The sequence below is a fragment of the Gadus macrocephalus genome, chromosome 8 (genome assembly GCF_031168955.1).
Source record: "Gadus macrocephalus chromosome 8, ASM3116895v1".
NCBI lineage: Eukaryota > Metazoa > Chordata > Actinopteri > Gadiformes > Gadidae > Gadus > Gadus macrocephalus.
The window spans coordinates 4249492-4259380 of NC_082389.1; the positions used below are offsets into that span (position 1 = coordinate 4249492).

Below are 9889 nucleotides of genomic sequence, written 5' to 3' on the forward strand. Positions count from 1 at the left end.
TAAGGGTTATACTGATTTTATCACATCAGTAATATAATAAGTGTTTTACATATAACTTTGGTTGAGTATTCACCTCATCAGTGACAGTAACTGGAAAATCAGGTATTTTGACACTTTTAAAAATAAAATTTATTAGCATCTCTAATGTGTATAAATAAAAACATATGAAACAATGCATACACACATGTTATGAGTTAAAACAATGAATGGATTAAATGTGGTACAAAGGAGAAGTCTGGTTTTGACCTATTATTCTGTGAGGACATTTGTACCTTGAAGGTTTATTTTCTCCAAAAGATGCATCCCTATAAGTTGAAAATCTACATTCTTTAAAATGATTGGAACAAACAAGGAACAAATTGGTAACAGGAGAGGGAAAAAAAGACATGCCATTTTTCAATTCTGTCTTAGAAGATTGAAAAAACATCTTCATGTTAACAGTATTATAAAGAGTGTACTTCTGCAATACTTCACAAACAACGTTGAGGCACAGAGCCGCAATCCTATACACATTAAACTGTTGAACTTTACATTACTCTCTACAATCCTTAAAAAGGATTTAGTCTCCTTCTTCCCCTATACTGGAGTCACATTGCTTCATAAAACTCTTATCAAACTCTCTTTTATAAGCAGACAGACTATAGGAACAGAGTGAATATAATGGTAGACACGGCAAAAATCATTTGTGAAACAGCAAATTACATAGTTTTTTTTACATAGCAATAAGACCCAAACAAAACAAAGTTTGAGATTTACTTCCTGTAACACGGTTTGTCATTTTGTGCAATGGCTATTGTTGGCTGAGTCTGAATACTAAGAGTAGGCAGTGAACTGATGTGTGTGGGGGGGTCTGAGGACATGGTTCTCTAAGGCAAAAGCAAAGAGAGGGGGAGACACCCCTTCTTCTTCTGTTAGGTTTTCTATTTGGTCATGCTTTGAAACACTCAACATGTTCGTGTGTCTTACAGAACGGACAGATATGCACGTAGGACACAGTACCACTGCTCTGCAATTGGCTCGAACGAACGTTACCGCGGCCAATTTTCCGGACCTGGGGCTGACCATACATATATATTTGACATAGAAGAGGCAGTTACGGAAAGCGTTTGAACATTTAAATCAAGTTGTAGAATTGCCCACATTACGAATGTAGATTTTCCCCAGAATGGACATCAATATTGAGGATATTCATGGCAATAGCAATGTTCCAAATAAAAGTAATCATGAGTCAGTATTTAACTTACTGTCTTGCATCATACCAACATGATATATTGGTTGTTTTATAGGGTGAAAAACAAAAGTATAACTCAAAATCTCTCTCATATATATATATATATATATATATATATCTCCCTCTTTCCTCCATGAGTTGTACCCTCTGCCTTTAGCCAAACTCGTACAGGTGTGAACCAGGACTGACTCAAGCACACCCTCTGCAACAGCCTTCCCTTTTAGCCTCTGAACATTAGGTGCCAGCGTCTAGCACTTTCAACATATTTATATCATCATATAGAAATCTGACGATAACAATAACAATCCCATATCATACACCACATCCTAGTATCATTCTTCAGTAACCTTTTCAAACCTGATTTTAAAAAGAAATGCCAAAACGTATCAAGATTAATATATTCTTATACTTTTATCTACAAATTTGATTGAAGGATGAGACGGCCTGCGATGCGCGTCGCCCTTAGTGTGTATCATTGGACACATAATTCTGTAATGGTGTGAACTCGGGCGTCGGCCCGAGTTCTCCTCTCAAAGTAAAACAAAAACATCTTAAAAAGGGGAGCACAACATCAACTAGAAGTAGTAAAAGTATAAAGTGGATCATGGCGACCTCATTCAGCGGTGTGGAATCGAGGGGTTAATGTAGTAGACGTGAACAACGTCGGTCTCTGCTCTCTCTTCTTCTTCTTCTTCCCAGAGTCCTTTTGAAGAGCGCCGTGGTTCCGCCGTGTGTTTTATGTGTTTTAGCCCTGATGTTCCCACGCTCTCGTATCTTTAAAACTCGGCAAACTCCTTGCCGCATTTCTCCGTTAGCGACACGTGGACCTCTTCCTCCTCGTACTCGTCGAAGTTGCTCGTGTCCCCGGGGCCCCGACACTTGGGGATGAACGGGGCCTCCACCTGCAGGAGGGACAGGAACATAAAGGGTTCAAAGCGGCTCCAGTCCAAGTCAGACAGTACTTTATAATAAAGCATTAAATAATAATCATATCGAGTGAGATGGAGAGGAGAGGAATGGGACGCAGAACACACACACACACACACACACACACACACACACACACACACACACACACACACACACACACACACACACACACACACACACACACACACACACACACACACACACACACACACACACACTTAATGAGCAGACCATATACCGGTATATATTTTTTTAATTTAATTAATACATACAAATATGAAATAAATTACTCAAATATTGTGAATAAATAATTTTACCTAAATCTATTAATTTGCATGATCTGGCAGGTAAAGTCAAACCTCTTTTCAAGCTTTTCTGGCTACAGGGTTTCTAAGTAATAAAATGTTGACTAATGCATTATAGAAACTTATTTCTGCGGATTATATCAGAAATCAAACAAGCATCAGCATGAGTTGAGACATAATTGGTCATTTAATTCTCTAAACTAAATGTAGATTAGCCTGCAGACTCAAGAGTCTGGTAGAACGTATGGCACGCCAGCATAAGAGCAATATGGCGGCGGGAGGCTCATCCTTAAAATACATTCAAGATATTTGGACACAAAACAGTGCTGCCTTATAAGTGGAATTGTACAGTAGATTATAAAGGTAAGGCAAACTAACCATTGTGTTATACTGACATGTGTACTTCTGTAGTATAATAATTAAAAAACTATGTGAATTCAATGTTGTTTTTAAATAAAGTGAAAGCATTGCCAACTCAATTAGTAATGAATCCATGGTGCTCTAACGTAGAGCCACTTGCCTTCCTCTCGTAGATGGCGATCCAGTCGGTGGTGGCGAACCACTTGTGGCCCTTGATGTCGTTGACGCCGTTCTTCAGGTTGCCATAGCGCTTGGTCAGGTCCACCTGCAGCAGGTTCCTCAACAGGTCTTTTAAATCAGAGCTGAAGTGGGAAGGGAATCGCACCTAAAGGAAACACGCATAAATGAACAATGTTTGCGGTTTTAACACAGAGCATGGGTTCAACGCAAGTCAGGCTGCTCATAAAAACCCAGGAACAGGGGGCTAAATGATTAGTATTAAATGTACGCTATGCCTATTGTAGAGTTCCTTCTTAGGGGAACAATTATTTTCAATGACAATTTTCAAAAAAAATCGAAACCACTTACTTTTCCAGAAACAATCTTCTCATAGATCTGGATAGGTTGATCTGCAAAGAAAGGCGGGTAGCCGGCGGCCATCTCATAAACCAGGACCCCAAGGGCCCACCAGTCTACAGCCTTGTTGTAGCCCTACACACCACAAACAAGAGGACAGCACAGAAACAGGTATAAACCTTACTTTATTATCACAATGTGAAATATACATCTAAAATCAAACCTTATTTATGTACCGCGTATCATGCAAAATTGCAAAAGAGGTGCTTTACAATGCAATGGAAATGAATAAAATGGTTGAGGAGAATGCTGAGCTGAATAGGTATGTTTTAAGATTTTTAAAAAAAGGTGTTGACAGATTGTGATTCCCTCAGCTCCTCCGGCAGGCGGTTCAAGAGGCGAGGACCGTAGACACCAACGGTCTCGTACCTCACCCGGGGAACAACTCAAAGGCCAGAGGACCTGAGTGATCTAGAAGGAGCATGTCTGACAAGTATTCGGGCACTCATCAAATGAGTGTGTTGAACACCAATAAGAGGATTTTAAAATCTATTCTAGAACTGACGGGCATCACATAGTGTGAAGCAAGCGACCCGATCCGCATCTACTTTGTTCAAATCGAATAAAAACGTAGAGAAAGGCTTGAATGCATTGCAGACCCTGTGTTGCAGGCTGTTTGGACCAAACCACAGGTCCCTGGAGAGGGGCTTACTTTGCTTAGAATGATCTCTGGGGCCAGGTACTCCGGTGTTCCACACAGCGTCCAAGTCCTCCCTTTTACTCTCTTGGCAAATCCAAAATCTGTCACCTGGTGGGGAGTGAGAGCACCAGCCGTTACACGCCTGGGCGGAATATGAATTTGTTTGAACAAAAACCGCAGCAGTCCACATGTTTAGCGAGAAACCGCAAGCAGACCTGAATATAGCCTTGGTGGTCGATGAGGAGATTCTCCGGTTTCAGGTCTCTGTAGATAAGGTCTAATGAATGGAGGTACTCGAATGTCAGCACTATCTGGGCTGCGTAGAAGCGTGCGTGCGGTTCACTGGAGGGGAAAAAGGGAGGGTGGATTATGTTAACAGGTGTCGCGGAAACCGCCTGTTACACCATCGAGCAGGTAATCAATGGATACGATTGAGCAGAACTTGACTCCGCCGAGAAACGGCGCGGCGATGAGTGTGGGGAGACACACGACAGTGCTTCAGGTAGCGAAACACGACAAACAGGTCACAACAAGCACTAGCGTTGACACACTCGCACTGTACCGTGGTGTCCACGGCTCTACCCCAGATCATGAGGGAGACATTGGATAGATAAAGGAGCCAGACACCTTAGTCTGAACTATTCACTCACTCACCTGAACCTGCCGATTCGTCTTAGATGGGAGAACATCTCTCCCCCGGGAACGTACTCCATCACCATGTACAAATTTGAGTTGTCCTAGTAACGTCGGAATACAATTAGTGATGAGCTATTCAAATGCAGTGTGGCTAGATAATACTGTAGAAACTATGGCCGCCGTACCTTGAACGAATAATCGAGTTTGACGAGGAAGGGGAAGCTGACCGCCTGTAATATTCTCTTCTCGTTTAGCGTGTGCTCTATCTGCTTGAGTTTCACCACCTGAACAGACCAAAGAGACACAAGACCATTCATGGATCAATTGTGGTTGATCCCAAATCGTCCTCAAAAGTCCAGAGCACTTCAGGCCAGCCTATATTCAGACTACACATAAAACAAATCCGATATATTGTCTTTGTGCAATGTGGATGTAGAAAATGTAAATGAAAAAGAAACTAAATTTCAGTGACAATTTTGGGCCACACTCATGTACGCTTCAAGATCCAATTCACTGCCATCCCACTTGAGTCTGACCATAGCATGAAGTACCATTGACGCAGAGTGCTGCATTTCGATATACCATGTGACCGGCTCTCCACACACTGGGGCCGCAGTCCTTGAACACATTCGCCGCTTTTCGAAAAGCAGAACATGTGCCAATCAAAATATTTGGAGCACAGTGTTTAGCCTCTGCACAAGTTAGGTTAAGGACGCCGTGCCGGTATTGTGATGGGGTAATTAACTCCCAGCACCCAGGGTAAAAGAGACAGGAAACGGAGCAGAACGCGGGCCCACTGACCTTCTGCTTCTCCAATATCTTCATGGCGAAGTACTGCTCAGTGGACTTGTGCTTCACCAGCATGACCCTCCCGAACGAGCCTGTTCCCAGCGTCTTTAATCTCTCAAAGTCATCGAGGCACGTCGTGCTCTGTGGAGACAAACAAACACACACACACACACACACACGCGCACCGGTCGGCCAACAATAGACGCACGCAAACCAGTTTACCGCTTTGACTTAAAGCAAATACAAGAAGGCCTCCGTTCCCCGCTCTCACCTGTGGCGGGCATTCCCATTTCCGTAAAAAGTCTTCTTTGGCCTTCGCTAGGAACTCTTTCACTGAAGAGGGGAGAGAGACATAATCATTCAAAGAACCTGGTTCCAGAATTACAACCACATAATTAGGCATTTATTGATGTATCATGGAGTAGACCAAACTATAGGAATGTTGTGGTGGTGAGGCTCAAGACAGACTAGTTACGATGGAGAGAAAACAAGGGGAGAGAATAATCTGCATGTAATAGCAAACGGGATAGTAACAACATCTTTTCACTTGTCTAACGATACGACAACACCAACACCAAACAACGTCCAGGAAAGGCGAACAACAGTAAGAAATGATGCAAAAGAGTTAATTCTGCTTCGGATCAAAGCGAAACAGAACTCTTGTGTCTTGTGCATCGATTTCTGTACTAAACACGCAGGGCCAGGCTACGACACTCACAGGGCGTAAAAATGAAGAAAAGGCAAGGGCATTACATGGGAAACACGGCAGACAGTGGATGTCCAGACCGACAGATGTGGGTGACAAAAACAGGCATTTGTTATTATCAAACACAGGCACACGGAGACCTGGTTGGGCCAGTTATCACAGCGCGACCGGGGAGCCTACCAAAGGTCTCTAACAGATCACCAGGGATACGCAGGAAGGACCGGCACCCACACGGACGGGCGATACCAAAAGAGAGATACAGAGAGAGATATTGACAGACTTCATGTGTTAAAAAAAATAATAATAGTAAAGCGAGACAATCAATGTGATTAGGTATACGAAGCGAACATCCCCTCGACATAGAGGACGGTGCAGACAGAGTAGACTTTGACGTGGCTGTGTAACAATTTGAAGACCGTAGCGTCTAATGAAGTTTCACACCGACTCACAAAACCAGAGATATCAATCAACAGTCGAAATGTCAGCAATGTAGTCGTGCCATGTCGTCATTTTGATCAAGCAGATATAAAAACAAGAGGCAGAGTACAGAGGGAAGGTCCATCCTAAAAAGCACTCAGCCCTAGTACTATCTAACCCATATAGTTTCTCCGTCACTTTCCACATAATCTCTCCCCAACAAAAAACTGAATGACATTCGGTTTGCGAAGCAGTAACAGCTCAGTTTCAAAACACAACGGCAGGATCTCAAACGCAAATGCACCGACCCTGTTGACATTTACACGGACGACCGTTTGGCCGAACTGAAGTGGACCCCTCGTACGCCAGACCTCGATACAAGGACGCCAGCTATCGTGACAGGGGTCCTCCAGCAGAGCAGACCGTTGGCATATAAAGGTTAACTGTTAATTAACTTTCTGATCAACGGGGATAACTGGGTCATTGTTTCTCGGGAGATTTCATTGTTCGAGTTCAGTTTTTTGGGGTCCCCCTGTGTGCTACAAATTTAACGCCGTCGATTTTTGTTATTGTAATGGGATTGTAGTGAAGGAGTGTTCAGCCATGGACACATGATAATGATGATATAGGAACTCCTAACCCCTTAAAATACCAGACTGAAAAAGGATTTGTTTTCAAATTCATACCGAGCCAAACCTGCCATTATTCGAGTAATATCACATGGTGTTCCTTATGAATTTCAAAGACATGTATGAATAGTCAGCAAATTATGCCTGCTTATGAACCAACCCTTTACTGACATTGATGCCGTCTGTAAGAACACCAACTCAATGCAAACCGGTTGCTGAGTTATCCTCTGGTAAAATAGGTCTAGCACATTGTTTATCACGTGGCCAACAACACGCGGATAACTCCAAAACGGTGGGTTTGAATTTGCGGCACCGATAAGGGAAAGCGCTGCATAGGTGGTACGCATGGAAGGCCAACAGGCAACACATACAGCACAAGTTGCTATATAGGGAACTCCAGGTTTGTCATGAGAGGGTGGCCGGCACTCACCACACACAAATCCCAAGCCCAGGGCAGAGGGTCAGCTTAACCAGATTAAACAGCCAGCCCCTGACAACCTACAGATCCTAAACACAGTGAAGATATGACCGAGAGTGGGACACTGTGCTGATCCAACCATCGCGACCAACTCCGGAGCAGCTTGGTGCTGGCAACACCGCTGCCTCTGAACATTCTTATAATGTTCTGAACTAAGATATATCCCTATGTTGTAAGGATGATTTGGATGATAGCACTATGGTGCATGCATGCCCCCATCTAGTGTGATTCGTCTATTCACACAAAGCCATCACTATCCTAACACCATCAAAGAATGGAAAAACTTCAGAGAACGCAGCAAACCGGATCGCCTCATCACCTACCCGCACACGTCAAAGCTTACCGTCACAAATTAACTCTAGCCTAGTTGCAGCTACGTCAAACCTTTCAAAGCTTGTAATACCCCTTATCCTCTGACGAAGGTCGCGATGACAAGCCTTTACTGGTCAATTATAATATTGTCTGCGAGTGTGGCACGACAGGACCGTCACAACATTTAGATTATGTCAAAACTAAAGCTCTTAGAAATCTTACTTTGTGAATGCCTGAGTGTTAAAGGGGATCCCGGTAGTGGAGCCCAGTTTTATGAATGGAAAGAAGGCATTTGTCATTTCTTCTCCATATTTGGTCACTGTGCTGCAGAGGCACAGCTGTGTTTAGATAATGTAGGCAAGGACACAACATGCTTTGGAAGTAGACGCTGTCAAACTTAAGTAGAAAAAATACAATATCATGTTTTGAAGTTGGGATTACGTTGCATTTGACATAAACAGATAGTGGAAACAACTGCACAAAGTTGATGTAAAACCAGTTTTAGCTGGAGGCTGATAAGAACTTAAATGGGCAACACCCAGGTCCGACCAACTGATCTCGGTGGTGTCGGGAAAGAAAAACACAACAAAAGTGAATCAAATACACCTTTAGAAAGACAAACACCAGGGCTACCGGGACGATCTGTGCAGCACATATGTGCTGCACAGCTAGCCACGGAAAGGCCAGCTCACCAACATCAAGAGAGGGGGACTGACTGGGCCTTGTGAAGGCTAATCCCCTGCAGCTAATGTTAGCTGGCTGGCTAGACATCCCCTCTTTACGCATTGTGCATTCAACTCAACACATATTTTCTCCAAAATCATCCAAAGAATTCAAACAAAAACAATGGTAAAGAAACAAAATGTGCAGGAGGGGCATGCATCTGTAGACTGGGCGGGCGGACATCATGTTTTCCCGGTGGTTCAGAGGGTAAATACCCCCTCCTCACAACTCAAAGGTTTTTTTATGATAACAGCGTTTTAGACACTACTGCTGCTGGTTATACACTCAATTCAGGTCATCCGGAGATGCGATCCCACCAACACTCACAAGCCTGATCCATAATATAGTGTCCAAATGTTTACCAGGCTGTGATGGAGTGAATATGGCCAAGGGAGAGCGTACCCACACCCCGCCACCACCACCCCAGACCCCCGCCTGTTTGTAGGCTACAGATTAAGAGTATAGAACGGATATCTCCAACGCTACAGCCCTATCTACCCAGTGTTTGGAGAAGATGGAAACTAATTAAATGACACGGGGAAACCATGACACCCCCGTCCTGCCCCGGAGCGGAGCGGATCGCTCACCGTTCTCCAGCTCGGTGCCCTTCTTGGCCGTGGCCGCGTTCCCCATGGTCCACACCGGACCGGGAGAGATGGCGCTGGCTGGAGACACCAAGCAGAGCTGATGTTTCTGGGGGTTGCAACAACTCGTCCTTTTTAAAACGTAGTCACCCTCTCGGTGTGGACGCGATGCATATATTCAAGCGTTGGATCCCACTGTTTCCAGGACGATCAAAGCGGCCTCCCTGTCCTTTTTAATCGATATCCGTCCCTCTCTCGTTGTGTGTTTGCTGATCGCGATAGCGTTGACATGAAGCTAGCGGTCACTTCTTGTGCGCTTCTCTTCCTCCCCTCCACCCCCCCCCCCCCCCCCCCCCCCCAGCGGCACTCAGGGTGGCTTCTGATTGGTTGGAGATATGTTTGGAATACCTGGACTTTCTTCCGCGTTCTAGTGCATCATGCACAGAATGTCTGCAAATGCACTGGAGAATTGCATTTATGGATTAAATAAACGCGTAAAGGTCATGCGTAATGCGTAATGTCTATGGAAAATACAGACTGGTCCCGCCCACTCTTGTATATGTTATAGCTGCG

General features: G+C 44.2%; 1 protein-coding gene across 3 annotated transcripts; it reads right to left on the bottom strand.

Moving 5' to 3' along the window:
• Window positions 1-105: 105 nt before the first annotated feature.
• On the bottom strand, window positions 106-9661 carry prkacbb (protein kinase, cAMP-dependent, catalytic, beta b). 3 transcript variants are annotated; one of them, XM_060058161.1, is made up of 10 exons: window positions 9320-9661; window positions 5739-5794; window positions 5480-5608; window positions 4864-4962; window positions 4697-4779; window positions 4258-4384; window positions 4055-4150; window positions 3355-3477; window positions 2987-3151; window positions 106-2133 (listed from the first exon to the last, which is right to left on the bottom strand). In XM_060058161.1, exons 1-10 carry the CDS (start codon window positions 9363-9365, stop codon window positions 2008-2010), a joined length of 1050 nt encoding a protein of 349 aa, XP_059914144.1. In that variant the 5' UTR covers window positions 9366-9661; the 3' UTR covers window positions 106-2007. The 3 variants fall into 3 exon arrangements, with proteins under 3 accessions (XP_059914144.1, XP_059914143.1, XP_059914142.1); XM_060058160.1 differs by having other exon boundaries at window positions 5739-5800; window positions 9320-9660; XM_060058159.1 differs by lacking the exon at window positions 9320-9661 and adding an exon at window positions 6354-7632 and having other exon boundaries at window positions 5739-5800.
• Between the last annotated feature and the right edge of the window lie 228 nt (window positions 9662-9889).

What these genes read in the sequence shown, in the direction of transcription:
- prkacbb (XM_060058159.1), bottom strand. Translation starts at nt 6,534, where the DNA reads ATGTCGAGGGGATGTTCGCTTCGTATACCTAATCACATTGATTGTCTC. An exon ending in CAGAGATCATTCTAAGCAAA is followed by an intron (nt 3,478 to 4,054) that starts GTAAGCCCCTCT and finishes TGTGGTGTGTAG; the next exon opens with GGCTACAACAAGGCTGTAGA. An exon ending in TCGCCATCTACGAGAGGAAG is followed by an intron (nt 2,134 to 2,986) that starts GCAAGTGGCTCT and finishes TCCCTCCTGCAG; the next exon opens with GTGGAGGCCCCGTTCATCCC.